General features: G+C 52.7%; 1 protein-coding gene across 2 annotated transcripts in view; it reads left to right on the top strand.

The window, feature by feature from the left end:
- LOC103536864 (ankyrin repeat and fibronectin type-III domain-containing protein 1) overlaps positions 1 to 27,641 on the top strand; it is a 184,464-nt gene that overhangs the window by 95,158 nt on the left and 61,665 nt on the right. For both annotated transcript variants that reach the window (XM_030459725.1, XM_030459726.1), the window contains one exon: positions 20,887 to 20,927. In XM_030459725.1, the coding sequence (XP_030315585.1) occupies positions 20,887 to 20,927 (41 nt within the window). The remainder of the gene's footprint in view (positions 1 to 20,886; positions 20,928 to 27,641) is intronic.

The raw sequence follows: 27,641 nt of genomic DNA, 5'->3' as shown, positions 1-27,641 counted from the left end.
GAGACCTTTGTTAGTGATGGATATTGGATGTTAAGTAAATACCAGTTGGTCATTAGAAGCACATTCAGTGTGGTTTCACAGCTATGTAACAGGCAGGTATCTGATTACCCATCACCCAGTTCCAGTGAATATGCTCTTAATGATCAATTGCCATTCATTTAATTCATCATAATAACTGTCCTATTAGAGCTGAATTAGAGCCTTGTAGGAGAAAATAGGGGAAACCTGGTGCCTGCAGGGTTTTTTTTTCAGTGCCTTTAGTTTCTTTTCCAGTTGATAGTTCATTGATACTAGCTTTTTCCAGGGTCACTGATGTTTGCTTGACACTGGGTTGGGTGATGGACAAGTAGGCTTCACACTGTGTCAGGGTGGGACTGCCCAGAGCCACCACCATGGTCAGCCAGGACTGGGGTGCAGGGTGACAAAGGGGGCTGAGGCAGCTGCCACCATCCCTGGGGGATGCTTGGAGCTGGCAGGGCAACACTGGAGTCTCAGCATGATGGGGCTGATGGTTGTGGGGTGAGGCTGTGAGTCATGGAACATCCTTTGAGTCCTTCTTGGTCTTTCAGGCAGCCAAACATTAGACAGGGCTGCAAGGAAGGAGGTGAAGCACTGCCAGGAGGAAATGCTTTTTTGTACAGGAGGCATTAACCAGCAGAACTTGCTGCCACGCAGGATCTTCAAAGCCATTTGAAGTCCATTAGTTGGTGTCAAAGGAGGATGAGACTCGTAGGGGGGGTGATATGATCAGAAAGAGGTGCTTAGGGCACAGCAGATCTTTCTAATTCATGTTTAAGGACAGACCAGCAGCTGACCCCATTCCCCATCCTATTTTTCATCTCTTTGCTCCATCAAGTCGGGTTCTGGTCCCGTTTCCCCCAAGTTTTCACAACCTTGTCTCGTATTCAGCTCAGTACTTTCCCAGATATAAAATGTGTAGCTTGTCAGTGAATAAGGACACTAAGAGGTGCTCTGTCCCAGCCTTAAAAATCAGGATCTTCAGCAGTTTGAGTTTTTTTGCTTTATTTTGAGGTGAATTGTGTTTTCTTTTGTAAGGCCCAGTGTGTAGTTGTTGCTCACATTGGTGAGGCATTGCTGCATGGCAGGAGGAGTTTTGGAGTGGGAAGTGTGGGCTGGCACACTTGGAAAGAGCAAGGCAGGGTTTTCTCCTTCCCAGGGAGAGATGGAATAACCTGGGGCTGGAGAGGAACTGGTTTGATCCTTGAGAATCACAGAATCATAGAATGGTTTGTGTTGGAAGGGAAATTAAAGCTCATCCAGTTCCAACCCCCTGCCATGGGCAGGGACACCTCCCACCTTCCTAGGTTGCTCCAAGCCCCATCCAACCTGGGCTGAGACACTGCCAGGGATGGGGCAGCCACAGCTTCTCTGGGAAACCTGGGCCAGGGTCTCAACACCCTCACACCAAACAATTTATCCTAATGTCCAACCTAAATCTCCCCTCTTCAAGTTTTAAACCATTTCCCCTTGTCCTCTCCCTACACCCCCATGTCCAAAGCCCTCCCCCAGCTTTCTTGTAGCCCCTTCAGATATTGGAAGGTTGCTCTGAGCTCACCTGGGAGCCTCCTCTTCTCCAGGCTGAACAAGCCCAATCCCTCAGCCTGGCTTCCCAGGGAGGTGCTCAGCCCTCTGAGCATTTGAGTGGCTCCTCTGGACACCTTCCAGGAGCTCTGTGTCCTTCTGATGCTGGGGACTCCAGAACTGGACACAGAACTCCAGGTGGGGTCTCAGCAGAGCAGAGCAGAGGGGGAGAATCCCCTCCCTCACCTGGCTGTGCTTCTGCTGATGCAGCCCACGACCTGGTTGGTTTCTGGGCTGTCAGCACACACTGATGGCTCACGTTAAGCTTCTGATCCAACACCACCCCCCAGGTCCTTCTCCTCAGGGCTGTCTGCAATCCTATCTCCTCCCAACCTGTATTGCTGGGTGGGATTGCCTCGACCCAAGTGCAGAACCTTGTACTTGGCTTTCTTGGACTTCATGCAGTTTGCACGAGCCCACTTCTCCAGCCTGTCCAGGTCCCTCTGGATGGCAGAAGGAGCACAGCCACCTGTCTTGAGACAGATCTTACTCTGGGTGTTACTGTTTTCCTCCTCCTCTGCTTTCGAAATCCCATTTTTTCATTTTGGAGGAAGTGCTGTGAGGGCTGTGAGTTTGGGGGCAGGGGGAGGGCAGGAGCTGTGCCTGGCCCAGCTGGAGCAGGAAGTACAACCAGACCCCAGCATCCAGGGGAGGTTGTAGGTTTAAAATGACAAATGCAGAGGTGGCAGCTTTTAACCTGAAAGAAAACTGATGCTGCAAAGTCCCTTGTTGGTGCTGCAGGCAGTGAGGGGGGTTGAGGGTTTGATTTCTGCTGGGGGGCAGGGGGGAGGCAGAACTGTGGCGGTGGAGGCTGGAGCACAGAGCATTTCTTTTGGGGACTCTGTGGGTAGTCCTTACAGTAGCATTTTTATTTTATTTTATTTTTTTTACTTCTCAGTGCTGCTGCATTTCCTGGGCCATAACTTTTAATTTCTCCCCTCGTTAACCTGCACAGCAGCACTGACTCAGGGCTGGAACAATGCCGGGCAGGAGCAGCTGTGATTCATGCTGCCTGCTGGAGGGGATGAGCCCATCTTCTCTGCTCCCTTATTAATTTCTTCTTGTGGGTGAGTCAGGCTCTCCTCGCCCCCAGGCAGGAGAGAAGCAGTAATGAGTTTTAAACAGGGAGCAGGGGGAGGGATGACAGTCAGGGGCTTCTGCTGGTGACCACCCTGCTCCCCGGGCACTGCCAGCTCCCACTCATCTGGCAGCTGCAGAGGGGCCATCACCATCCCAGTGTCATCTCCTGCTGAGTCCTGCATAGCAGTGGTACCAGCAACCTCCTCTGGCTGGCTTGGGGGCTTGTGGACTTCACAAAGATTCCCCTGAGCACCAGAATGAGGTTTGCAAGCTGGACGGGTGTCCAAGCATGTGGCATGTGCTCTGCTGCTCAGTGAGTTTTGGATCCGGCCTGCTTGCCCCACACATCCCCCTTGGTGTGGCATAAGGCTGGGAGCCCCTTTCCCCACCCAGAATGTCCTGACACCTGCCTTCCTCTCAGCCAGTCCATTCAGCTGGGTTACCCACAGCAGAAGCTGTGGGAGCACCAGGAAGGAACAGAGACCAAGCAGGTTCATCACATGGCAGCAGTGGTTACAGAGTGGGCAGCTGGGTGTCCCAGCAGCAGCCAGGGCTGAATTCCCCTCTGGGGTCCTCAACACAAGAAGGACATGGAGCTGTTGGAGCGAGTCCAGAGGAGGCCACAAAGATGTTCAGAGGGCTGGAGCAGCTCTGCTCTGCATGCAGGCTGAGAGAGTTGGGGGTGTTCAGCCTGGAGAAGAGAAGGCTGCAATGGGGAGACCTTAGAGCACCTTCCAGTGCCTGAAGGGGCTCCAGGAAAGCTGAGGAGGGACTTGGGACAAGGGCCTGGAGGGATGGGGTGAAGGGGGAATGGGTTGAAACTGTAAGAGGGGAAATTGAGATGAGATCTGAGGAGGAAATTCTTTGGTGTGAGGGTGTTGAGACCCTGACCCAGGTTTCCCAGAGAAGCTGTGGCTGCCTGGCAGTGTCTCAGCCCAAGTTGGATGGGGCTTGGAGCAACCTGGGCTGGTGGGAGGTGTCGCTGCCCATGGCAGGGGTTGGGACTGGATGAGCTTTAATTTCCCTTCCAACCCAAACCAGTTTGGGATTCTATGATTATTGCAGGGTCCCTGATCCCCAGGACCAGCTGCAGCACTGGGACTTGCCCCAGTTACAGCTCTACCAATTAAAAGCAGCAACAGACCCATGATAGATATCTGCTGTGTTCTGGCTTTGCAAAAGATTAAACCATGAATTTCAGGGCCATAATTTCAGGGAGAACAGTTTTTAAAGTCCTGTTAGCTCAGTTGGAGCTGTCTGGACCTCATTTGTTCTCTTCTAGTGGGATAGATGTTGAAGATAACTCCATGGCACCTGCATTGTGCCAGGAGCTACAGCTCTGGGCACCCTACCTGCCTTTGGGGCTGTCAGAAGGGTGGAGATGCTGTGGGTGCTGCAAGGATGGCTGTGGCAGGAGGGTTGAGGTTGATCAGTGTCCAGTCTCAGCTGAATTGTGGTGGGGTGGGTGGATATCTCTCCCATTATAACATAAAGGACATGAGCTTGGGCAGCTTCACCAAAGAGGAACATGGGCCTTGGGCTGCTTGAACTGTGGTTTCTGAGGAATTTGGGTGATGCTGATCCTAGGGGCTGGGATCTTCCTGAGTGCAAACAGCATCGGAAGGGGAGATGCAAGTGAAGGCATGGGGACAGGTTTCTGCTATCTGTCCACTGCTGGGACACAGAAGTCTCTTCCAAAAGGATTTCCTAGAAGTCACGGTGCTTTTCTTTGATGCTGGGGTCCTGTGCAGACCCTGTGAGGATGCAGAGGTCTGTGTCAAACTCACTCTGCCTGACATGAGGGCAAATTGATTCCCTTCCATGAGTGAGGAGCTGCTTGGTCACCACATTGTCCACACAGCCAGGAAATGTCCTTGTTGGAAGTCACCCTGACCTTTGAGTCTCCCTCCCTCATCCAGAGGCAGCTTCGATCACAAGCCCTGGGTGAGGGGTGTCACAGCCTGACCCCTGGGGCTTCACCTCCTTTTCCTCTCCCTTTTTCCCTCTGCCTTTTCCAAACAGTCCAAAGTGTCCCCAACTGTTTTGCCCATGCTCCTCACGTGTCCTCCAGCCCTGGCCAACCCAGCCATAAAACCCTTTAATCCAAGCAGGCTGGAGCAGAGCAGCACCACTGCCATCAGGACAACTCTGTGTGTGGTTTCCATTTCTTGCCCATTTATTTCCACTGGGTCACCCTCTCTGGTGTTGCTCACTCCTTGGCTCTGCTCCTTGGGAGCATCCAGCATTTTGCCTTCTTGCAGAAAGGGGCTTCGGGGGACTGTAACTTCATTGTACGTGTCAATTTAGGAAAACACCCTCTGGAATTTCCTTTCTGATGCTTCCTGGCTCTACAATAACCCCCGTCTCCATGTCTGCCAGCTCCCCAGGGCCCCTCCTGCCAACGCAAACCGAGAGGGAGCCGGGAGCGGGTCCAGCTCCGCAGACTCCTCTCGAGCTTCCATTCCAACTCTCTCTGAGCGCAGAGCCCCGGCTCCTTTCCACTTCTCCCGTGTTTCTCACTCCATCTCCGGGTGCTGGAGTTTGGAGTTGTTTTGGAAACCACTGCCGCTGGGCCCTGACGTCACGGCCAGGCTGTAGTATCTCTGTCTCCAGCCTAGTTAGGAGCTTCCTGCTCCCTGGCTCTCGCTCCGGCTCGCCTGGCGTGTCTGTGCTCTTTCTTCTCCTCCACAATTCCCCAGGGATTTCTTTTCAACTTCTTCCCCATTCCCCATCCCCTCCCCCCCGGCTCCCTCCCTCCCTGCATCTCTTACACAGCAGCTTTTTCTTCCCCATTTCTTCTTTCTTGACTGTCCTGTCCTCCCTTCCTCTCCAAAAAAGGCCTTTTTGCCCCAAAGTGCCTTGCCCTGTTCATTTTTGCAGTAGGCAGCTCCCTCTCTCCCACTGCCAGGAACCCCAAGGTGCTGGGATGCTCCCAGCCAGCTGGATCCTAAGGGCAGGGGATGGGCAGGAGTGTGGGTGCCCCCCCAGCAGTACCACCACGTGTGCAAGGCAGTGATGTTCAGGCAGTGGATGTTTTCTGCATCCATCTCCATGCTGGCAGCAGAGCTGGGGCTTCACCTTCCTTCTCCTCCCCCAGTTCAGGTTTTCTTGCACAGCAAACCTTTGGCTTTGTGCACTCAAGCTCTCTGCACCCATATCTCCAGCCAAGCCTCCCGACATCTCTGTCACCCTGCAGCACCCATCCCGCTGCCCTCCTGTGCCATCCCAGGGCTCCCACCTCACCCTAGAACCAGCCAGAACCAGCCCCACTGTGTCCTGCCCAGACTCAGGGAAGAACATCTGCAAGGTTTAATCATAACTCTCTAGCGAGTGTTTACTGAGTGTGAACAATCTATGATTTATTTCTTTAATTTCTTCTCTCCCAGCAGCTTAAATGCTGCCTGATGGTGGGCAGAGCTCCCCAGGGCATGCTGCAGGCATGGCTTCCCTTCCTCCTGCTGCCCGTGCATCCGGGCAGGGAGGTGCTTTGCTTCCCACAGGAGCAGCCCCAGAAACAAAGCATACAGACCCGAAAACACATATGTGTGTGTGGGTATAGAGGGAGACATCAGGAGGAAATTCTTTGGTGTGAGGGTGCTGAGCCCCTGGCCCTTTGGTGTGGCTGCCCCATCCCTGGCAGTGTCTCAACCCAGGTTGGATGGGGCTTGGAGCGACCTGGGTTGGTGGGAGGTGTCCCTGCCCATGGCATGGGGTGGACTGGAGGAGTTTTAAGGTCTCTTCACACCCACAGCAGTCTGTGAGTCTATGAGTCCATGACATGTATCTGTATGACCTCCCACTGCCCTGCAGGAGCTGGGAGTTGCCATACCTGCCTGTATCGAGTGGGTAAACTGAGGCACGTGGTATGAGTGTCAGGAGGGCAATGTGATCACCCTATAGCTGTGAAACAACTTACACTATTAGTTTTCTGTCCTTGGCTGTGCATGTGTCTTGTCAGGTCGTTTTATCCCCAAAGTATCTTTTTAATGGTATTTCATTAAAAATGGCATTGGGCAGTGAGTGTCTCTTTCCATGTGAATACGTGGCACTCGGTGGGGAAGCAAAGATCAGAGGTTTTAATACCAACTCTTAATAAGATTTTGACTGGTGCTGGAGTCTGGGTGCTGGAGCCTCTTTATCTCAGCTGAGTCACTTCTTCCTCTGCCTTTCATCTCCTCACCCTGGACAAAGATGTTTGCCTGTAATTATTTCAAAGCAACTCTTAATCAGTGGATGGTGCTTGGTGGACATCTGTATGCATGTCAGTAATGTTTGGGTGCTTTTCAGTTGCCTCAAACTTGGGCTGGACCAGGGGCTCCTGCATCCTTCCCAGGGCACCTGGTATCCCTAAAATACAGGAGCAGGACAGCAGGGAGTGAGCTGGGTGCTGCTGCTGCTGCTTCCAAGCAGCAATGGGTAGGACTGGGGTTACTGGCTGCCCTGCTCACCCCTTTGGAAGGGTTGTTCTGGGACTGACTGGGAAACACAAGAGCCTGGGGAGGGCACAGACCCCTCCTCAGCCCAGGGGCTGCTGTCTGCAGAGCAGAGGGTGGTTGTGAGGAGTCTGCAGTCAGTGTTGATCCAAGCAGGGCTGGGAGTTGCAGCAGGGCTAAGGCAAGGGAAGGGGGGGTGAGTTTGATAGCTCCCATGGGATGGGAAAACAAGGTAAAATATCATTTATTGTTCTTGGAGTGTGGAGAGGTTTGTTGGGAGAGGAGCTGTAAACTCATCATACCCTATAAAAGCAGCTTCTACCACAAGCAGGGTGGTTGCTGTCCTCTGGAGCTGTGAATCCCCAGCTCTGCACTTGGGGTGGGTTCTCTGGGCTTTCATGGGGATCGAGCCTGAGATAAGGAGAGAGAGAGAGAGGTGGTGCTGGTGTCCCCACCAGCATCAAGCCTGTCCCCTACTGCCAGGCTGGGCCTCTTTGGGGTACGCTGAGCTCAGGGTATGAGGCTTCTCCTGCAGCCACCAGCTGGGGCTGTACCCTGCCTGCCCATCCCACATGCCCAGCACCCTCATCTTGCCAAACAGTGTCCTGTGGGCTAGAACCCCCCCCACCCCCAGTAACCCTTTGAACACAGCATTAAAGAATCACTTTATCTTTACAAACACAGGGCTCATGCAAGCCCTGGGGTTGTTTCCAGCCATTATCCCACTTTTTGAGCCGCCAGACTTGCCCAGGAGCTGGCGAGGTTGGGGACTGGGGCCACTGAGGTGACACAGAGTCCCAGGGGAAGGCTCATACCCTTGTTTTTGAGGGACAGGTTGAGGTCATGGTGCTGCTGTGCCCTTCAAGCTCTCTACCTGCTGGTTTGGTATCACCATGCAGGATGCTCCTCACCAGGGGTAGATAAACCTGCCTCTGAAGAGACATTTCCATGGAAGTTGCCTCGAGGTTTGTCACTGCTGCTTATCCTGGGACAGGCTTAGAGAGCTGTAATTGTGGGGAGAGGCTGCAGGCAGCCCGATGGAAATCTCAGGACAGGCTGCTGCCCTCCCAACAGGGAGAGCCCAGTCGCCCAGGGAGGGGAGGAGGACAAGGAGGAAGAGGAGGAGGAAGAAAAGGAGCAGCAGAAGGAAGAAGCAGAGGTCCCTGTGCAGCTCTTAACATTACGGATATGGTGAGTGATTCAGTACCAGAACTAGGGGGGTACCAAAGAGATTTGCTGGGATAAAGCTGAAATGAATTCAAGGCAGCTCTTTTTTTTCCTGTGATTGATGAAGATGTTGTGTATCTGGAAGGCTGAAGGCTGGAAGAGTAGATGGGTGCAGGTGAGCAGCCTGGGGGGCTGCTGGTCTGTTCTGTACAGGGGTGACCAGTGCCCAGGCCCCTGTGTGCAGGAGGATGTGCCACAGGAGGGGACAGCTCATGGTGACAGCTGGCCCTATGCCCTTGTGGCTTCCTGGTCCCAGCAGCTGCTGCCAGGTGGGATCTTGGTTTGGTCCAAAAGAGCTGCCCTGGTTTCAAAGGCTTCCCCTTGCCCACTGATCGGGTGGTGGGCAGGAGCTGGCAGGTTGGGGTGAGGGTGAGGACACGGGCAGGAGCCACAGGGTGGGGACCAGAGTGTAGGTACAACAGGGAAGGGCCATGGGAGGTGGAAGGAGGAGTACGTTGCCCTGCCCAGCCCTGAGAGCCCTGGCAGCCTGGAGATGGGCATTTTACACACAACATCTGTCACTTGGCACCATCCTTCCCGTGCTCCTGGGCTGCCATGGGAGGATGCTCTGCCTGCACGTAGGAGTCACTTCTTAGTGTGCTGGTCACCTCCAGTGTGGCTGCCAGGCTGGGCTGCCCTCCCTTCCAGCAGCCCAACTCTGTTGAAGTTGGTAGGAATTTTGCCAGAGATGGGGTGAAGTTGTCACCATCAACCTGGGGCTCGGAGAAACCTGGTCTAGTGGCAGATGTCCCTGCCCATGCAGGTGGGGTGGAATTAGATGATCTTTAAGGTCTTTTCCGACCCAGACTAGTCTGTCATATGATTCTGTGAACTCCCACTTGGTTTTCGTGTCTGTGGGAGCATGAGGACCACCACTGTTCTGTCCCTCAGGTGACTTCACAGTGCCAGGAAGGTCCTCAGGACTGGAGCTGGGGCCTCTCTGGGCACTTCTATCACGCCACTGCCCCAAGGGGGCTTCTTAAGCTGCTTGGATTGTGCAACAAAATTGGTCCACAGGATTTGTGTGGTGAAGGAGAGGGGACTGAGTGGGTCAAAAAAGGGCCAGGGACCTCTGGGTCTCGTGCTGGGCTGCAGAGGGGAGTCTGATTTTGGCAGCTCGGCGTAGCTTAGTTTGAAGGTTTGCAAAAGAGCTGAGGGGCTCTGCAGAGCCCCAGGTCTGACCTACAGCAAGAAGTGGATGGTCCCTCATGCACGCTCTTTTATTCTCTGTGCTGACAGCAGTAATGCAAATAAAACAAATTTTTGTTTTCTGTGTTCCCCTTTGATCTGCTGCAATAACAGCCTGTGGAGCTCGGACAGACCTCCACATTCCTGCAGCCCTGTGTGACCATGATGTGAGTCTTCATGTGCCCAGTAAATAGCATCAGGGGAGTGAAAAGAAAAAAAACAGAAAGGCTAGTTTGTTGTTCTTTGTGTTATATGAAGGAGCTGCCAGCTCCATCCTGAACTCCTGAGTCCCCGGGTATTCCTGGGACAGGGTGAAAGAATGCATCCTGCAGGACTTTTTATATTTGGAACAATCATTTGGCTCTTCTGGGTCTGAAAAGTTTAACTTTGAGTGGGTAACAAATTAATGCCATCTCTTAGTCACTGTCTGGCTTGGATGGAAACACTTAGCTGAGGGGTTTTATCTCTGTGCCCATCCCCATGGCCTGGACAGGTCTCTGCTGGCTGCTTCACAGGGTGCTCGCTTGCAGAGCCTCTTGCCTGCTGCAGCCCTGGTCAGAGAGGTGCTGCTGGTACCCCTCGTACTCTCAGCATTTCTGGAAGGTTATTTTATTGTTTATTTTTTGAAATTGTTTCCAAAATTGTTTTATTAAACTGGTGGAATTGGAGAAAATAAGGGATTTATTCCTCAAGCGTCTGCTTCCCACTGGTGACAAGGGGACTCTGTGCCCTGACACGTGGCTGGTTTAACAACCTTGGGTTGATCTGATAAAAGATGAGTCCCTTGTCCCCATCTCCTCACTTCGTGCCATTGACAGGGGGGTCCACAGGACCAGTGGGAGGCATGTGGAGGTGCTGGGGTGCTCCAGGCTCTCTGTGTGCCCATTACTTCCAAACTGGAAGGGGACTCGGAAATATCCTTGCTGAACTTTAGGCATCATTTGTTTGGTTTAGGTGAGGAACCAGCTTGTTGTGTGGTTTCAGAGGTGACAGCAGTTTCCCTGGGAGCTCTGGAGTGGGATTTGGGATCACATCCTCCTGCCTGGCTCTGCAGCAGCCCCGTGGGCTTGGGGCAGTGATGGGTGGCAGTGGGGTAACAGGAGCCAGGTTGCTCATCACACCCCTGTAAAAATCCATAAAAAGGGAGGATATTATCCACCTTGGATATAACACAGGGTAAGGGGGAGCTTGGGGCCACCTGCTCAGGGGGAAGCTGCCTGCTGCCAGCCAGCACCCACATCCCCCAAGGCTGGGACAGTGGCTCCTCCATGTGCTTCAGGGTCTGAGGACCCTGTCCAGGCTGAGGAGATGCTCCAGCCCTCCCAGCCCTGCAGAACTGTCCCTGAACCATCCCTGCCCGAGTGAGATGGGCTGGAAAGCCCTTCAGAAGCAAAGTTAATTTAAAAAACCCCGACCAAGAGCTGTTTTTCTTGTGCCGGCCAAGAAACGTGACACCGAGCAAATAGTAGAAAATAAAACAAAACATAAAAATTCACATTGGATCTAGGAAGGGCCTTTTAATTTGCAGAATCGGCAACGTCTGCGTGCAGAAATCCTCATTTCAGAGCTGGTCTTTCAATGCAAATGTCACTTTAAATAGATATCCCTGTGTGCACGTTCCTGTGCCTTTTGCCATGTCGTTAATGGATCGCTCGTTCTGTGAGTACATTCTTGTCTCATTTTGCATCCCCATACATTAAGTTGATAGTTTGGGGGATTATTGCTCGTTCCAAGATTACATGGGTGGAGTCCCCTTTATATGGCCATGCTGGTATGTAGTGAATTTGAATTGGCGCAGCAGAAAACTTGAAAATTTGGAACAGATAACTGTCTCCTATCTTTATATGGGAACATCAGACTTTCTAGCTTTATTCTGGGGTTCTTGCCATTCCAAATATAATTTATTCTTTTATATAACTGTTTTCATATGATACACTCTGAAGAGTGGATAATGGTTTGGGGAGGAATATAATAATTTTTTTTCCCCTCCAAGGCTGTCTTCCCAATTAATGAGATTGAGAACACGTTCCAAAAATCTATTTTTCCCCTCCGGGCTTTTTCTAATGTACTCAATTTATTCTGTAGTGTGTCTTGCACTTCCTTTATGGAGTCTGATGCCTAAATATTTAGTGGTGGGTGGCTGGCTGGAGCCCCTGTAAGTACTTAGGGTATTTCTGCAGTCTCTCAGCAAGCTTGGGCACTGAGGGCAGGGCTGGCTGTCCCTGTCCCTTCCCAGCCAGGCAGGTGGGCTTGGGGACAGGGCAAAGTTCCCCTGTGTGCTGACCTGGAGCATTCTGCTGGCTGAGGTTGGCTTTTGAAGCAAGCTGCTTGCTTTTTGGGGGTGCCCATGTCCCCTTCTCCTTGTGGTCCTCTTGGGGTGAGGAGCAGGTGGCCTGGAGTGAGCCGGTGCCTCCATCCCTCAGCCTTGGCAATGAAAATTCCAACAGAAGTGTGTGAAGTTCAAGGGACTTCTACTTAAAGCCTCTCCCATGATGTACATCAATAATGATTTTGTCCATTTTTCTCTGCTTAAACAGTTTGTTGGGTATTTACATTTCTTACCAAGGCATCCAAAGGAGCAGCCCCAGGCTCTCTGCCCCCTCTGCCCTCCCTGGTGGTTGCTGTTGCCTTCTGAAGACATTAATTTTCCAGCTTTCTCTGGCAGTGCCACGGAACTCCTAAAAGCCCTGAGTATGCTGAGGCTTTAGTGCCTTGGGGTTGTCCTCCCATAGGCTCCTGGGGCAGTTTGTGCTCCCCTTTCCATCCCCTGCCACTCCTGAGCCCGTGTTTGTACCCCAAGGCAGTGGCCAGTGCAAGAGATGGGGCTCTCTGGCAGAGCTGGCAGCCACTGCAGGGGTGCAGGCAAAGAGGAGGAGGATGAAGAGCAGGGACAGTGTCCCCTGGGGTCCACAGAGGGACAAGGGCTGCATGATGGCAAAGACCAGAGGAGTATGGACATTGGTGCCTGCAGTGTATTAGTTTTGGAGAGCCTGAGAGTTCCAAAATGGTTTGGCTGGTATGTTTCATAGCTCTGTTTTTAAAAGAGCCACTTTGAGATTGAACAGGAGGCCTAGAGGAGATATCTTGAGCTGGTGCTGGTGGGAAAGGGGAGCTCCCTCATGGACCTGAAAGTGGTACCTAGGGCACTGGAGTCCTGCCCTCTCTTTTTATGCAGCACTTTTGCTCTGTAAGGTGTCTCTGTGGACATCACCTTCTCACCTGGTGTCTCAGTTCCCCTTGAGTCTCAGCTGCTTCTTTTTCTGAGCAAAACTGATGAGTCAGGCAGCTGATACCCCCTGGAACAAGACAGAACAATAAAACCACCCCATGCTGTGGGAGCAGCACTGAGGCAGCCGCGTTGCATCCTGCGGGGCTTGGGGCTGAGCACTATAAATAGCAGCACGTTCAGCTCCACATCTCAGCCCTGATGCTGCAAACACTTAAAAACCAACACGGGTCTTTCTGGATGTGTTTCAAGGTGCTGCAGTAGTCTGCAGGCTGCTGTTGAGGAAGGGAAGTGAAACTAAGGTAGAAAACAGGGAATGTGCAGCAAGGTGCAGGAATCCACTGCCCCGTGCCTGCTGCTCCCTCCCTGCAGCTCCTGTGCCCTTCACCTTCCTAAAGAAGGATTTGATTCATTTAAACAGGGAGAGGAGGTGCCCACACCTGGGTGGTGGTGTTGAGCTGACGAGGTGTCCAAGCTGTGGTGGTTTTGACAGCAGTTTGACAACTTTTCATCCCCAGCAGCTCTGATGAGCAGTTAAGTGCAGGGCTTGGGCTGTGCCAGCCCTCAGGATGGCTCAGGGAGCTCCTTCCAGCAAGAGCAATGTCTGAGGATGGAGGCTGTGTGTGCAATGCTGTGTGTGTCTGCATAAATGAGTTGTTACAGGCATGTAGCCGTGCAATAGAGGTAGAGAACCAAAAAGAAAAACATGACTAAAACCAAACAATAGAAGTTTCCTGGATGAACTCTCGGTAAAGAAATGTTCTGAAGTTGGGATCTGTCCCAGTCTGGGGCAAGCTGTGAGGGGTTTGGGGGTGAGAAGCTCCAATGTGGCCAGGGAAGGGGCTGGGGTGGGGAAAGTGAGGCTTGAGAGAGGGCTGGGGAGATGCTGTGAGTGGGTGGGATGGCAAGGGGAGGGCGGTGGCAGGGGGATGAAAGACAGGAGCTTGTTTTACTGGAGGGGTGCTGGGAGATGCTGGTTTGCAGACTTGCTTTTCCTCCTGGTGGGAAGGCAGGAGCAGAGGGGGAGCCTGTCCTCTTTACCTGGTTGTGAGGGCTGGTGCTGCAACTCACCCCACTGTGTGCCTTTAAACACCCAGTGGCAGGAGACAAGGGAGGAAGGGGTGTCCCCAGGTGCTGGTGAGCACTGGGGTTGTGCTGGTGCAGCTCATGGCACTGAGCTCTGTCCCTCCTTGCTCTGACAGAGCTCTGCTCCTTGGTGCAACACCCCTGCAAGGCTGAGCTGTGAGGAGGAGGAAGGAAAAGTTAATGTTTTGGGAGAGTTTGGCTCTGCTTTGGCTTGGCCTGGCCCTCATGAATGCAGCATGTTGGCAAGGCCAGGGTGAGCTGCTGAGACATGGTCTGGAGTGAGGAATGGATAAAGGTCCAGGAGAACCCATCTCCTTTTTTGCCAGGAGGTCAGATATAGGTTGGGAGAAAGGTGAAGCTGGTTCTCCACAGAACCAAGTTTATGTTTGTATTTCAGCCCCTAGGAAATGACCAAGGTCTCCCCTCCTGAGTCCTGAACGTGGGGGTGGGTGAGCAACCAGAGAAGAGTGTTCAGCCTCTGGAAAGATTTGATCCTAGAGAGTGGGTGTCCTCTTGGTCACAAGAGGCCATCCTGGCATGGTGAGGTGGTTGGGTCCAGGCTGGCACTTGAGCAGGGCTGTGGTGGCAGGATGTGCTGGCCAGGAGAGCTGGTGGAACACAGGACATCTTTGTGGGTGGGTCTGTGGGGAGAGCTGCTTGGAGGACAGCACAAGCTCCTCCATCTCCCAGGTGTGGATCGAGCTGCTCTGCAGGGCTTTGTTTCTCTTCCTGGATCGCCTCGCAGCACTTCGCGTGCGTAGCCACGTTTCCCTTCTCCTTCCCCCAGATGGTCCAAAAAGACTTTTCTCTATTTTTCTGGCACACTTTTCACCTTTCATCAGTCTCAAAGCCCAGCTTGGATGGGTGTCAATGCCCTGTGTGCGTGCACGGGGTCAGCGCTGTTTGCAGGCGAGTGTGATAACTGGTTCAGCCTCCTGCTCCAGAGCTGGGCTGGGATGAGCTAGCCACTGAAGAATGAACATTTTAGAGCCATTGGCATCCTCCCCTGGCTGGGTCAGGTCCACAGGGAATTGCCTGGCCTCTCCTTGGTCCTTTGTAGTTGGAGGAGGAGGAGGAGGTAGGATCCCCATGGCCAGAAGCTGGGTGCAGAAAGCCTGCGGCTCACACACCCAACCCTGGCCTTGGTGCTTGTGCTCTCCTGAAATGCCATCCTCCCAGAGACCAAGGCCCTGTTCTGATTCCCAAAGGCATGTGTCCTCCTCCCTCCAGCCAGCCCCTTCCATCTCTCCATCTAGGCAGGTGACACTGCTGCCACAGGCTGAGTCTTCCTCTGCCACCAGATTTTGTTCTTCTTTGTGACCCTTAATGGCTCCTGCTCTCTGTTCCTTAATCCCCCCTCTTCTCCGTTCCTTCATGCCCCCCGTGCTCCAACCCACAGGCAAGGATCATCTCCCCTCCAAATCTTTGCACTTTGGAGGTGCAGAGATGGACCTGGCTGGGTGGTCCGGAGCTTCCTCTGGGCTGTGAGCAGCTTGGCAGCAAGGCCAAATCGAAGGCAGGAGTTATCACTTTCATAAGTGATGTGTGTCATTTTCAGCTGAGCAAGCTGGTTCATCCAACCTGAAATTCAGGTTTTAGGATTGAGGGTTCATCTGGCCTCAAATTTGGTTTTCTTGGGGAGACTCAGGGCTGGGTTAGCCCTCCAGGGCTGTTCCAAGGGGTGCGGTGCTGGGGCCATGGCTGGGGGAATGGGTGCCAGAGTCCCCCTGAGGGGAGCTGGTGTCTGCAGGGCAGGAGGCACCATCCCCACCTCTCTTTGGTTTCCTGGCCAAGCCCGTGCCCCAGGGGACAGGGATGGAGGGACAAGGGAAACATCCTGTGCCCAGCCCTGGCATGCTCCGGATGGAGTTGCGCTTGCTCGGAGGAATGCCACTAGCAGGGGGTAAGGGAGTGATATCTCCTTCCTCCTCCTTCCAAACAACCCTCCTGCATCCCAAGCTCTTAATTTTATTCCCCTTCTGACAGTCAGGCATCAATTCCAGATTACTCATAAATGCAGCACGCTGCAGATCCGTGGAGCTTGACAAACGGCTCCGCCTGGAAGCACCAACCAGCAGGATCCAGGGGTGAGCAGCCAGGATGGGGGGGACAAAGCTCTGTCCCCCTGCCCTGGGGACCAAGCATCTGCTTCCCGTGCCCACATCCCACAGGATTCTGGGCAGCCCAGCTCAGGGAGGTCCTAGTGGAGGTCCTAGCAGGTGACCAAGTGTGGCTGGGAGGTTTGCAGCCTGGAGCACTGTCAGCATTGGCCCACTAGTTTGTTTTGCAGAATCCTCTTCTAGCGTGGAAAAATAACTGGTCCCTGGGTTTTTCTCCCTTTTGTTTGTGTGGGCATTGATTATGCTGGGAGTTACTGAGCCAGATTTTATTGGAATGACTTAGAAAGCTGCCACCTGCAAGCAGCGGCTGGTCTTAGGGGATTATTTTGGTGTAGTTTCTAAATAATTGCATGAGGCTTCTTCAGACTTACTAATAACTTCTTTCTCCAAGGGACACTGCCCAGAAAAAGATGAGCTGAGATTATGCTTGGCAACATTTAGGAGAGGGAAAAGTACAACAGGATTGATGTCTGCTGGCGTGAATAAATAAATAATACAATACCTCTGCCTTATCCCCCTCTTCTTTTCTCCCCCCCCCCCTCTGAGCATCCCTGTTTCCAACCCTCTGTCTGTTATCTCCGGTGCTTGGCTGAAATTCAGAATTCAGAGCAGTCCTTTAAATCGATCTCCTCTTTTCTGTCTGCAGCATGTTGTGCTCATTCTGCTCAGGGCCCAGCAAGGCTGGCTCTGGAGATGAGCTGCTCAAGGGAAGCCTGCCTGGTAGCTTCTATACGTCGTGTAACTCGGGCTTTTTAAATATGTGATTTAAATAATTTGCAAAATAGTTTACTTAGTGCCTGAAATGTGAAATTAAGACAATAATTTCAAGTTGGCCCAGAATCTCCTGGCTTTGCAAAGGCTTTGGGGAAATTGTGGGGTGTGTTTTAAGTAAAGGGATAAGCCCACAACTGCCTTTGATGTTTTGTACGGATATATTTTATTATTATGTACGGATATTACATTAAATACTCCAGTATTTAAAAGGAGCTTGTGATGCTGTGCTGAAGGGAGATGGGTGGTTGTGTGGCTGTGACAGGAGGGTTGGGAAGGGCAACGCTGGGCAGAGAGGAGGAGCTGGTGCCTGGGTTGTGCCTGGCCCTGGTCCACTGGTTCTGATGCCACTGGGCGAGCCTTGGCGATTGCCCAGGTGCAGCTGGGTGTTGTTCTGCTAGTCTGGGAGGTTGCATTTTTACACCCCTGCAAAGGTGCCTCTTGAGACTTGGGAGCATGGGTCTTACAGCTGATAAATCCACTCTGGCCTCTCACATCATCTTGGTTTAATGTAAAAGCACTGGGAAAGCTGGCATCCTCTTGCCTTGCCTTTTCCCTCATGGCATTTCTAAGGTGTCTTCTGGGACGTTGCACTTTTCAGCATTGATGTTGCACTTTTCTACAGGAGCAGAAAGGCTCAGAGCATCCCACAGAGAGGTCCTTTGATCAGCATGAGGGCAGCTCAAGTCTGGCTCAGGTATTGCTGTACAGCAAGGGGCAGAGGGCAGCGGTGGGAATGACCTCGAGCCATCACTTTCTTAATCATATTGTCAGGCAATCCCTGCTTCTTGGCAGGCTGCTCCCTGGCACCCAGGAGCTGTGGGCTGGGTGTCACTGTCCCCTTCTGCTGTTGCCTCTGTTTGGGTGGTTGTTTGCTCTGCAAAGAGTTTAAAGAGGGTTCCTGGGTGCATCTGAAAGGGCAGGGGCTTGGAAGGCACACACCCAGGGGGAGCGAGGTGCTGGGGACACTGCCAGGCTCTGGGGGACACCAGGATGATATCCCACCTCCAGGACATTGCCACCAGTTGGAAGGGATGGAGGGTGTAGCCTGGTCCCTGCTGTCACTTGCCTCCAGGTCTAGGGAGGAAAGGGTGGAGACGGGCACAAGCCTCGCTTGAAGTATTTGTTTTAAAAATACACTAGGATCAAAATGACTCTCTCCATTATTTCATTAAGGGATTTAAAATGTGCTTCCTAAGCCCTGAGTCATCAATGAAGCCAGCAGGCAAGAAGAAACCCTGTGGGCCCCACTGGAGGGTGACTCAGGCTGCGGGGGTCTGGGGCTCACAGGGGACTCTTGGAATTGGGGGATGCTCCACTCTTTCCCTCCTTCCCAGCAAGGCCAGGCTCTTCCCAGCATCTTGAGCAGCAGCAGATCTCTGGAAGCCTCTGGAGCTCCCTGTTTTATTCTGGGAGCTGAACCATCACAGTGCAGCCTCTCTGGAGACCCCAACTGTGGCTGGAGCCCCCAGCAAGCACTCCAGGCCTGTGGTCAGGAGCTTTCCAGACACTCACCCCGAGTTCTCTGGATCCATGTGTTCAGGAGAACAGAGTGCAGTATGGTGGGACTGAGCTCTGTAACTTCATCTAAATGCTGGGCTCAGGACCTTTCCCTTCTGGGAAGAGAACAAGGAGGAGAAGGGCCATGTAGACGCAATATGGAGAAACAGAAGCATGAAGAGGGAGGAGAGGGCTCAAGGCCAGACCTTGGGGTGGTGGAAGGGCCAGGAACTGATCCACAGCTCCTGCCTTTGCTCCAGGTCTGATTGTTTGGACATTTTTCTAGCATTCTGCTTTTCCTCCTCTTCTACTCCTTTCTTCAGGAGGTTTCAACTCGGCTGTTTTGGCTGCTCAGTGCTGCCATTGCTCCTCAGTTTATTGTTTAGTTTTTCCTCTCTTCAGTTAGTGCCTCGTTGGTTTATTCCAGATATCGAAAACCTTCTCCGTTTTCCATGAGTCTTAAAAAAATAATTGCTTGGTAAGTTCAAGGTACCTCCTTTGCTCAGCATCCTCCTGTAGCCCATCCTGCTGGCAGCTGCTGACCTGCACCTCCAGCCAAGGCACAGCACCAGCCCAGCAAGAGCTGAGCTTCCAACCTGATCCTTTCCATGTGGTTTTTCCTCATTAGGGATTGATTTCAGAGACCTCCATCTCCAGCTGAGCAAGAGATGAAGGTGTTTAGGGATTGTGACACCCAGGGCTATGTGAAGGGGCTACTGACTGCAGGTTTTGCCATCTGCTGGGCTGGGAATATTGGTGATAGTGATGGTGCCCCCAGCGTTTTAGAATAGGGTCAGTGTTGTTTCCTGCTGTTAGAGTGCTATAGGAAGGTCAGGTACTGTCTGGAGCTGGCAAAGGACATCTGAGGTTGATGAGAGCTCTGTCCCATGGGCCTCACTAACTCCAAGCTCTATCCCAACCTGAAGCTCAGGTGTGTCCTCTGGCCCCGTGGTGCCATGAGACATGCAATAGGGTGGCACTCGTCCAGCTCTGCCTTGGTGCTGTGGGTTTGGTTGCACCCGTGTCCGACCAAGCCCTCTGTGCTGGAGACAGAGGCATCCCAGCTCACCGGCTTGGACAGAGCTCCCTTTCTGGGGGGATGTTTTGGTGATGGTGGATCCCTGCCTGCTAAAAGGCCGTGATCTTCCTTGCCCTGCTTGCTTTTCAGCCCCAGGGTGAGAACACCCAGAGGCTTTGGGCAGCGGGGAGGGCTGGGAGGGCTCCCGCACCCTGATTAGCATTCGGCCCCGCTGCTCCGCGGCGTTCGCGCTCTCCATTGCCTGGCAACCACGGAGCAAAACTACAACAGCAGCCCCGCAGCCCCTGCCTGCTTCCCGTGGCACCCGCACACGCCTGCTGCCCACGCGGGACGGGGACGCCCCACGCTGCTGCCCACCATCCCCCAGCCCCGCAGGGTGCGAGGGTGACGGCTGCCCCGAGAGCAGGAGGAGGAGGAGGAGGAAGAGGAGGAGGGGGCTCCGGCAGTGCAACAGCTTTGCTGACACCCAGGTTTGGTGGGTTTGTCCGTCTGTCTGTCTGCCCCAGCGCTGCCCACTGTGGGTGCCTCTGGGATGAAGCGTGCTGGGGGGGTCAGTGGGTGTAAGGGGGGTGTTGGCCCCCTTGGAGAGCAGGGCCAGGAGCAGCGGGGTGTGTGTGATCTCTGTGTGTCAGGCAGCAGCTCAGACTTGCTCCCGAAGTGGGGTCTGTGGGTTCCCCAACATCCCCAGGCTCCCCACGGGGAGGCTCCGGTGTGGCTGGGGGTTCCCAGGGCACCCTGGTGTTCCAACAGCCCAGGACTGGGTGCTGCCAGACCTTTGCTAGGCTGCTGTTGGTGGAGCTGGCAGCCTGTGAGAACCTGAGTGTGCATCAGGGCTGTCTCTGCTTCCCAAGACTGGACATGCTTGGTGTCTGACGTCATTTATCTTGGCAGGAGAATTTCGTGGTTCTGTCCCTAAGTAGTGGCTTGGGCCTTGGGATCAGTTCCCTGCCCTGTCAAGGCTGCTGCAGGCAGTGGTGGCTCAGTCCCTCTGCCAGCCCTGCACCTCAACCTCTTCCCATTGAGGGAAGGCATGAGAGGACACGAGTTGTAGAATCCCAGCCTGGTTTGGATTGGAAAGGAACCTTAAAGATCAACTAATTCCAGCTCCCTGTCACAGGCAGGGGCACCTCCCACAGCCTAGGTTGCTCCAAGCCCCATCCAACCTGGGCTGAGACACTGCCAGGGATGGGGCAGCCACAGCTTCTCTGGGAAGCCTGGGCCAGGGGCTCAGCACCCTCACACCAAACAATTTCTTCCTCAGATCTCAGCTCAATTTCCCCACTTCCAGTTTGAAACCATTCCTCCTCATCCTATCCCTACATCTTGACACAAGGTGCCATGCTTGTGCAATGATGGGATGCCTGAATACAACGGGCTTAGGCTCACACCTCTGCTTGGGCTCTTTATTTTTCCAGCCTTGGTGGGTGTGAGCTCTGCCTGTGGTGTGTTCAGAGGCTGAAGGTCCTGAGCTGCCTTCCCTGTCCAGCCTGCCCGCACTTACCCAACAGGTAGCAGAAAGAACAGACATGCCTTTTCCTGCTCACCAAACCTCTTCATTGATGACATTGCTTGGCAAAAGGTTAAAGAAATCCATCTGTCTTTTGTGTCTTGCAGAGCCTGGGGTCAGCGGACAAGAAGGACTTTTACCAACCAAAGTAAGTGCCAGAAGCTGTGGTGAGTAATTGCGTGGAAATTCCCGGTCGGTCCACGATACCGGGAGCTCGGTGGCTTGCTAAGATTAGACATTGCAATGTACAAGAATAGCTGCTGCAATTACACAAGTGAGGATAACAGGGGAAGAGCTGTCACTCATTTTGACTTCAGGGCATATGCAGATCATTAAATCAGGTCAGAAGGAATCACGACAGCTTGGGCTGAGCCCCAGGGACTGAGCTGGGACCTGGCGGCTGGGGAGCGGGGGATGCGGGGTGACCTTTCCCACCCCTGCTCCCTCTGCTCCAGGTTTGCACAGCTGAGCTGCTTTGGAGAATTGAAGGGTTTTGTTCTGTGTTGCAATGGGCTGATGGTGAAGCACGTCTTCTGCTGCCAGTGCTTTGACATTGATGCCTGTCATCTCCCATCCCTTGTGTTTTGCAAAGCACGGGGAGCTGCAGGGGCAAGAGGGAAGGAAGAGGCTCTCTGGAGCATGAACAAAGGTCCTGTGGGTCACCCCACTAACTGAAGCAGTTGGTTGCTTTGTATGTGCCCTTGTCCATGGCTCTGGGCTGGCTGAGGCAGTCCATGAGCATATGAGTGAGAGCAGCTCTCACCTCAGAGACCCATGCTGAAAAACAAGCAGAGCTTGCAGTCCCATTATGTTGGTGCACCCAGCATGGCACCTTGGAGGCAAGAAAATTGTCTTTTTGTTGGAAAGATGTGTCTGAGACTGTCAGTATTTGATAGCCATGCTGAGAGGTTTGGCTCTAGATGTGAAGCACCTTGCATTGCTCCTGCTCTGCTTGGGACAGTGAAGATCTTCATGTCATTGCCTTTTTTCCTCTGAAACAATCATAGGTGGTTTTGAAGTTGTGGAACAGTTCTCTGATGTGCAGGTTTGTCTTTGGAAGATTCAGAAGGAAATGAGTTGAGGAAATGCCTCCTGCAAAGCTCACTCTCTTTCTGCTCTTGCTCTTTCTTTGCTGCTTTCCCAAACTTTCCTGCAGAAATGCTTCCTGGTGGTGCCTAAGAACACACTGAGCACCCAGGCAGCATCTTCCCTTGCCCCTGAGCATCAGGGCAGGCAGGTCCAGGGCCATGCTGGGATGGCAGATGAGGTCATGGAGCTTTATGGAGCTACCTGGGATGGGGAGTGTGGTCATGGTCTTCAGTTAACTGCTGGGTCCTCTTTCCTTATGCTACCAAAAGGTTTTAAAACTCAGTTCTGGACTCTTAGATCCCTGCTGAAAAGTCTTAATTTCCAGGAGCTCCTCTGTCTGCTCACCCCAAGGCAGTCTGATCTCCCAAGACCACTGGCAGCTAAAGACTTCTGAGAATATGGGCTGGAATATTTCCCAGGCTGTTTAATCCCTTGTGGATTTCTGGGAGATGAGCAAGATAGCCCAGGAGGTTATGGGGGCATTGTGGATGCTATGACAAAATGAACACGTATTTGGCAAAGGATTTAAAACTTCTTTTGTGAGCCCTACTGACAGTTACCCAAGGTTTTGGTGCTTCTGAAGGTAGATGCTGCAGGGGTTGAGAGGGCTGAAGCATTAATCTTTAAAAAAAATTGCATTACCTGAGAAGACTATGGGCTAGAGAGCACCTTAGGAAGAACAGGCACACAAAGAGCTTCCATAGCTGAAATTCCAGAGAGGAATCTTGCCTGTGGGAAATGGCCACAAGTCCATCAGTGAGACAATATCTGCATGAGTTTCCTTACCCACAGAGGCTGCTCCAGCCTGGTGCTGTGTCCTATTTGAATAGCTGCCTTCCCTCTGCTGAGTCTCCAGGCAGGTTGTTCAGATGTCAGAACAGGATATTCCAATCTCCTAATTCTCACCTGCTGCAGTTTGGGCACTTAACTCCCCCATTGCAGCCCTGCCTGCAACCCCCTCTGCCTTGGGGCTGGCCACCACTTGCAGGGACCAGGGGAGAAACACCTCCTGGGCTGAAGTCCAGTCCCTAAGTCCTTTGCTCCTTAATCACTGTGACTTTGGACACTGCTAATTCAGCTGCAACGTTGTCATTAATATCTGGGTTTCTAGAGATCCTTCCAAATTTCTGATGGAGGAGGTCAAAAGGTCCCTCGAGAAGGTCCTTCCAAATTTCTGCTTTGTCAAGGCAGTTTCCTGAGCAAGGACTTACTGTCTGAAGACCCAGAGACACCATGTTCAGAGACAGAAATAGGCTCTCATGGGACTGGTGGTTTTGCTTAATAACTCTCCTGGTGGGGCTGGTTGGAAGTGTCTTGACAGGAGCCACATCAGGCTCATGTGTTGGCTGATTGCTGGTGGCATGTGTTTGACACAGACTGGAACTCAGCTTCTCCAAACCCAGAAAGAAATTTTGGTAGTAATAGCAATCATACTCCCCTACAAAATGTTGACTGAACTACCTGGCTTTAATTAAAGTGTCAGTGATGTGCTGCAGGAGCTGCCTGGGCTGTCTCCTCTGCCAGGAGCAGTGCTCAGCTGTCAGGAGCCATCACTCAGGAGCAGGTCATGTTTGCCAGGCTCTGGGAGGAGTGACATCAAATGCTGTCCTTTGAGCTGCTTGTTCAGTCCCTTGGGACAATGTGGCTGTGCCAAAGATGTCTCAGAGCCCACATCGTGCCCCAGCAGAATCCCACTGCCCTTTTGTCCTGGCACCTGGTGGCTCTGCCTCTGTTTGCAGATGCCAGATGGGCATTCACCTTCTGTGCTGTGACTCAGACATGGAAACACAGGAGGAACCTTTGAAACCACCTTACGGAAAGCAGCAGCTCGTTCTTGGTTTGCCTTGTCACCTTCATTAAGCCAAGATGTCTCTGCAGCTCATTTGTTGCCACCCAGCTCTTAGGGCAGAACCTTCCCATGCCAGTACTGAGATGTTCCACTGCTGAATCACTATCTTGTAAAACTGTGGAATTTTTAAGGATTTAGAAATCAGGATTTACATCTTAGAAGTGTTAAGCTTGATGTGTCCCTAAGCTGGGTGCTCACTTTGTTGCCTCCTGATCAAGTGTTCCTGTTTTGCAATGATAATTTATAACACACCCACACACTGCACTTGACTTCTTTGGCATTCAGCTGGGATGCCCTGCAAGCAGCTCAGGGTCACCACCTCCAAAGTGCCAGGAGGATGCACAGGGAAAGGGGGTGTAAGAGATGGTGCAAGGGAAGCAGTGGAGTGGGTGAAGTGATGCTGAGGCCATCTTGCTGTACTGAAGCCATGGGATGCTCAGGACTACAAGAAACTGCCCTCGGAGCACCTTCTGGGTCTTGGAGAATACTTCTCCCAGCTTCAGTTGTAGGAAAGGATGAAGTGCCAGCACCAGCAGCAGGATGATGGGAGAGAAATGTTGGGCTCTCCTTGGATGGGTGCAGTTTGACAGCTGAAGAGGAGCAGAGCTTCCAGAAGGGACCATGAGCTCCTAGCTTCTGGAGTCCTGGCTCAGCCAGTTTTCTGAAAAGTCAGAGGAAAAACTCCTCCACACTCAATGTGATGAACTAATGAAGGATGTGATGCTGGTCATATCCTAGCAGCAGGGGCTGGGACATTGAGTGAGGTTATAGAGTAAGGTTACAAAATATTTCCCCTGGTGTTTGTCCAGTGGATCGAGAGCCCAAGTTCCAGGCAGGTGGAGGGGCTTGAAGCCTCTCTGAGTGCTGGGAAAGGAAGAGAATCCTGGAAAGATACTTTGGGGAAATGTTGTCATCCAACAGATGCCAGTCTGAGGATGGAGAGCAGAGAAGAAGGGCAGTGGGGGGTTAGCAGGAAGGAGTCTGAGTGGTGGGAGTTGGCAGAGCATGGCAGAGATGCTTTCAGTGTTTGCAGTGGGTGAAGGATCTTGCTGGTGCTGCAGCCTCTGACCAGCTCTGCAACTTCTCTTCTGGCCTTCAAAAGGTCTCCCCTACCCTGGGATGTGCTGGGCTCTGAAGTTAAGGTGGCCATGTCTCTCCTAGTAATTACCTGAGCTTCTGGAGCCTAATCTGCCCTGGGGAGGGGGGTTGTGCCCAGGGGGAGAGGTGCTGCACCTTGACCCCATGATGTTATGAATGCTGGGGGCTGGGGCTGTGCGGTCTCCTGGGTGCTGGCATCTCCCTGAAGGATGTGAGTGTTCCAGGACAGGGTCTTGCAGTGGGGCAGGAGGACATCTCTGGGGGGTCTGCACCTCTGGCCTTTTAGAAATGGCTTTGTACCCTCAAAATGGTTTTGGTCTGGCTCCTCTGTGGCTGCAGAGGGAGCAGGATGGGTCCCCCAAGGACAGGGGATGGAAGGAAGAGTTTTTGGGGCTGTTGAGTCCATGGTGCCCTGCTCCGGGTGTCTGGGCTGGATCTGCCTCTGGCAGTGTGCTCATTCTGCATCTGTGAACAACCTTCCTGGACCTGCTGGTAGAGCAAAGTTTTGGTTTCAGTTGTTTCTGTGCAGCTTTTAATGTGTTAAGTGAGGTTGCAATGTAGGCTTTTACTGTGCCGGTTGTCATAGAAACTTGAAGGGCTTTTTTGCTCCTATCCCCCAGCCCCTTTCTTTAAACCAAAGCAGGTTGGTTTCTCCCCCCACCTCCTGTAATTTCACTTCCAGTCCAATTAAAAACCTGCCTGGTCCTGATTCCCTGTCTCCAGTACTGCCACAAAAGTACTCGATGTCTTTATCATAGAATCACAGAATCATCTTGGTTGGAAAAGACCTTTCAGATCATCCAGTCCAACCATTAACCCCAGCACTGCCAGGGCCACCATTGACCCATGGCCCTCAGCATCACATCTCCAGGGCTCTGAAACCCCTCCAGGGATGGGGACTCCACCCTGGCCCTGGGCAGCCTGGGCCAGGCCCTGACAACCCTTTCCAAGGAGAAATTGTTCCCAAGCTCCAACCTAAACCTCCCATGGCACAACTTGAGGCCGTTTCTTGTCCCATCCCTTGTTCCTTGGGAGCAGAGCCCGACCCTCCTGGCTCCAACCTCCTCCCAGGGAGTAGCAGAGAGCTGTGTTTCCCTCTGTCTCAGCTGAAGGGTGCATGTACCCTTAATCCAGGCACTTTTCTGGTGGCACTGGGTGGGCTTTTGTCCCCATGGAGACCCCACTAGGATTGGGGCTGGTCCTCAGCCCATGTCCCTCTGTGATGCCTCTGGGTAGGACAAGACCCCTCCATGGGGTACTTCTCATTGCTGCTTCTTGTGAGGCCAGGGAGTAGGGTGGGCATGGCTTCTTGGTGCCCACTTGCTGGAGGTCCTTGGTCCTTTGGTGGTGACACTGACACAGCATCTGCTTGCCCCTCTGCTCTGAACCCAGGGCTGCCTTCCCCTCTCATGGGGTGGGAGGGTAGTGCTGCCAGCTCAGAGCTGGGCCTGGCACAGACACCACCTATGCACCAGCTGCAGCTCTTCCACATCTGCAACCCTCCCCATTAACCATGAGAAGGGTGTAGGGAGATGGGCATTTTTAAACAAAATAACCACGGCTGCCTTCTCACCTAAGCAAGGGAGCAAAGTGTTTGCTGCAGTCATTGAGCACTGAGATGCTTTTGGCAAGGGGGGGAAGGGTCCCACCTCTGGCTGGCTATCAAGAGGAAGAGGTGGGCTGAGGTGGTTCCTGCACTGCTGGGGTTTCTGCAAGAGCTGTGTGAGGTTCTTTCCCACATTCTGTGCTCCTGGCACCTGATGGGCTCTGAATCTGGCCTTTGAGGAGAATCACCCATCTCTGGGTGCCTCCTGCTTGGTGTGTCCCCAGCTCCTCGTTGCTCCAAGGTCAGTGCTGTCTCCTGAATTGTAGAATCATAGAACAATGGAACTGTTTTGGTTGGAAAAAACATTTAAGATCACAAAGTCCAACCATTAACCTGGAGTTACCCATCTTCACTGTGCTCTGTGGCAGGGGTTAGCCTGGCAGCTCCAGTTATCCACTGGGATTTACTCACGTGGGACTTAAGTGTGAAAGGGTCTATTGAATCACAGAGTTCAGCTGCCCACATGCTGTATGGGTATCAGTTCTGTCCATGCACTTCTCTGCAAGCTCAAGAAGTTGGAATTGCCCTCTGAGAGGTATCCAGTCCTCTGAGCATCTCCAAGAGGTATCTAATCTGACCCAAAACTGGTTTGGACTTGTTGGGCTCCAGTTCCCAGTCCCTGGCTCTCTCACATCTTGCTGGGCCAGAGTGGTTGGCACTGCTCTGCTTTAGGGAGGAGTGGCAGAATTTTTTGTCCATAAACTCAGTGTAGCTCAAATCTTTTGCAGCAGGATGTTTTCTCCAACCCTTAGATCAGTCTTGGGATTCATCCCTCCAGCCTCTCTGCTTTTTTTAGTGTCCCCTTTCAAACGTGGGCATCTTAATTGCAGGAGTGTTTCCCTGCCTGTCTCAGCAGCGCAATACCCGTAACTCTCCTCTCCCCCAAGAACTGCATCAGCTCTTTTCATCACAGCACCACATTAGAGCCTTGTGTTGGCTTGGTCAACCGTGGTGACCCTTGAGCCTTTCTGGAGGCTCTCTCTTGTCTGGGATCCAGTCCCTGTTCATAAATACAGCCTGAAATCCTTCTCCGTAGGTGTGTCATTCTGCATCGGGCTGCATTAACATCTACAGGCTTTGAATGGGCTCAGCATTACCAAGCAACCCACATTTCACTCTCTCCTCATCAATATTTACCGTTACATCAATCTTCCTGTCATCTGCTAATTTTGTTACTTTTTTTTTTTTTTTTTCCCCAAAAGATTTTGTATTTCCTTCCC

The sequence above is a fragment of the Calypte anna genome, chromosome 14 (genome assembly GCF_003957555.1).
Source record: "Calypte anna isolate BGI_N300 chromosome 14, bCalAnn1_v1.p, whole genome shotgun sequence".
Lineage (NCBI taxonomy): Eukaryota > Metazoa > Chordata > Aves > Apodiformes > Trochilidae > Calypte > Calypte anna.
Note: the sequence above shows the minus strand (reverse complement) of the source record. Positions and strands in the feature narration are given on the sequence as shown.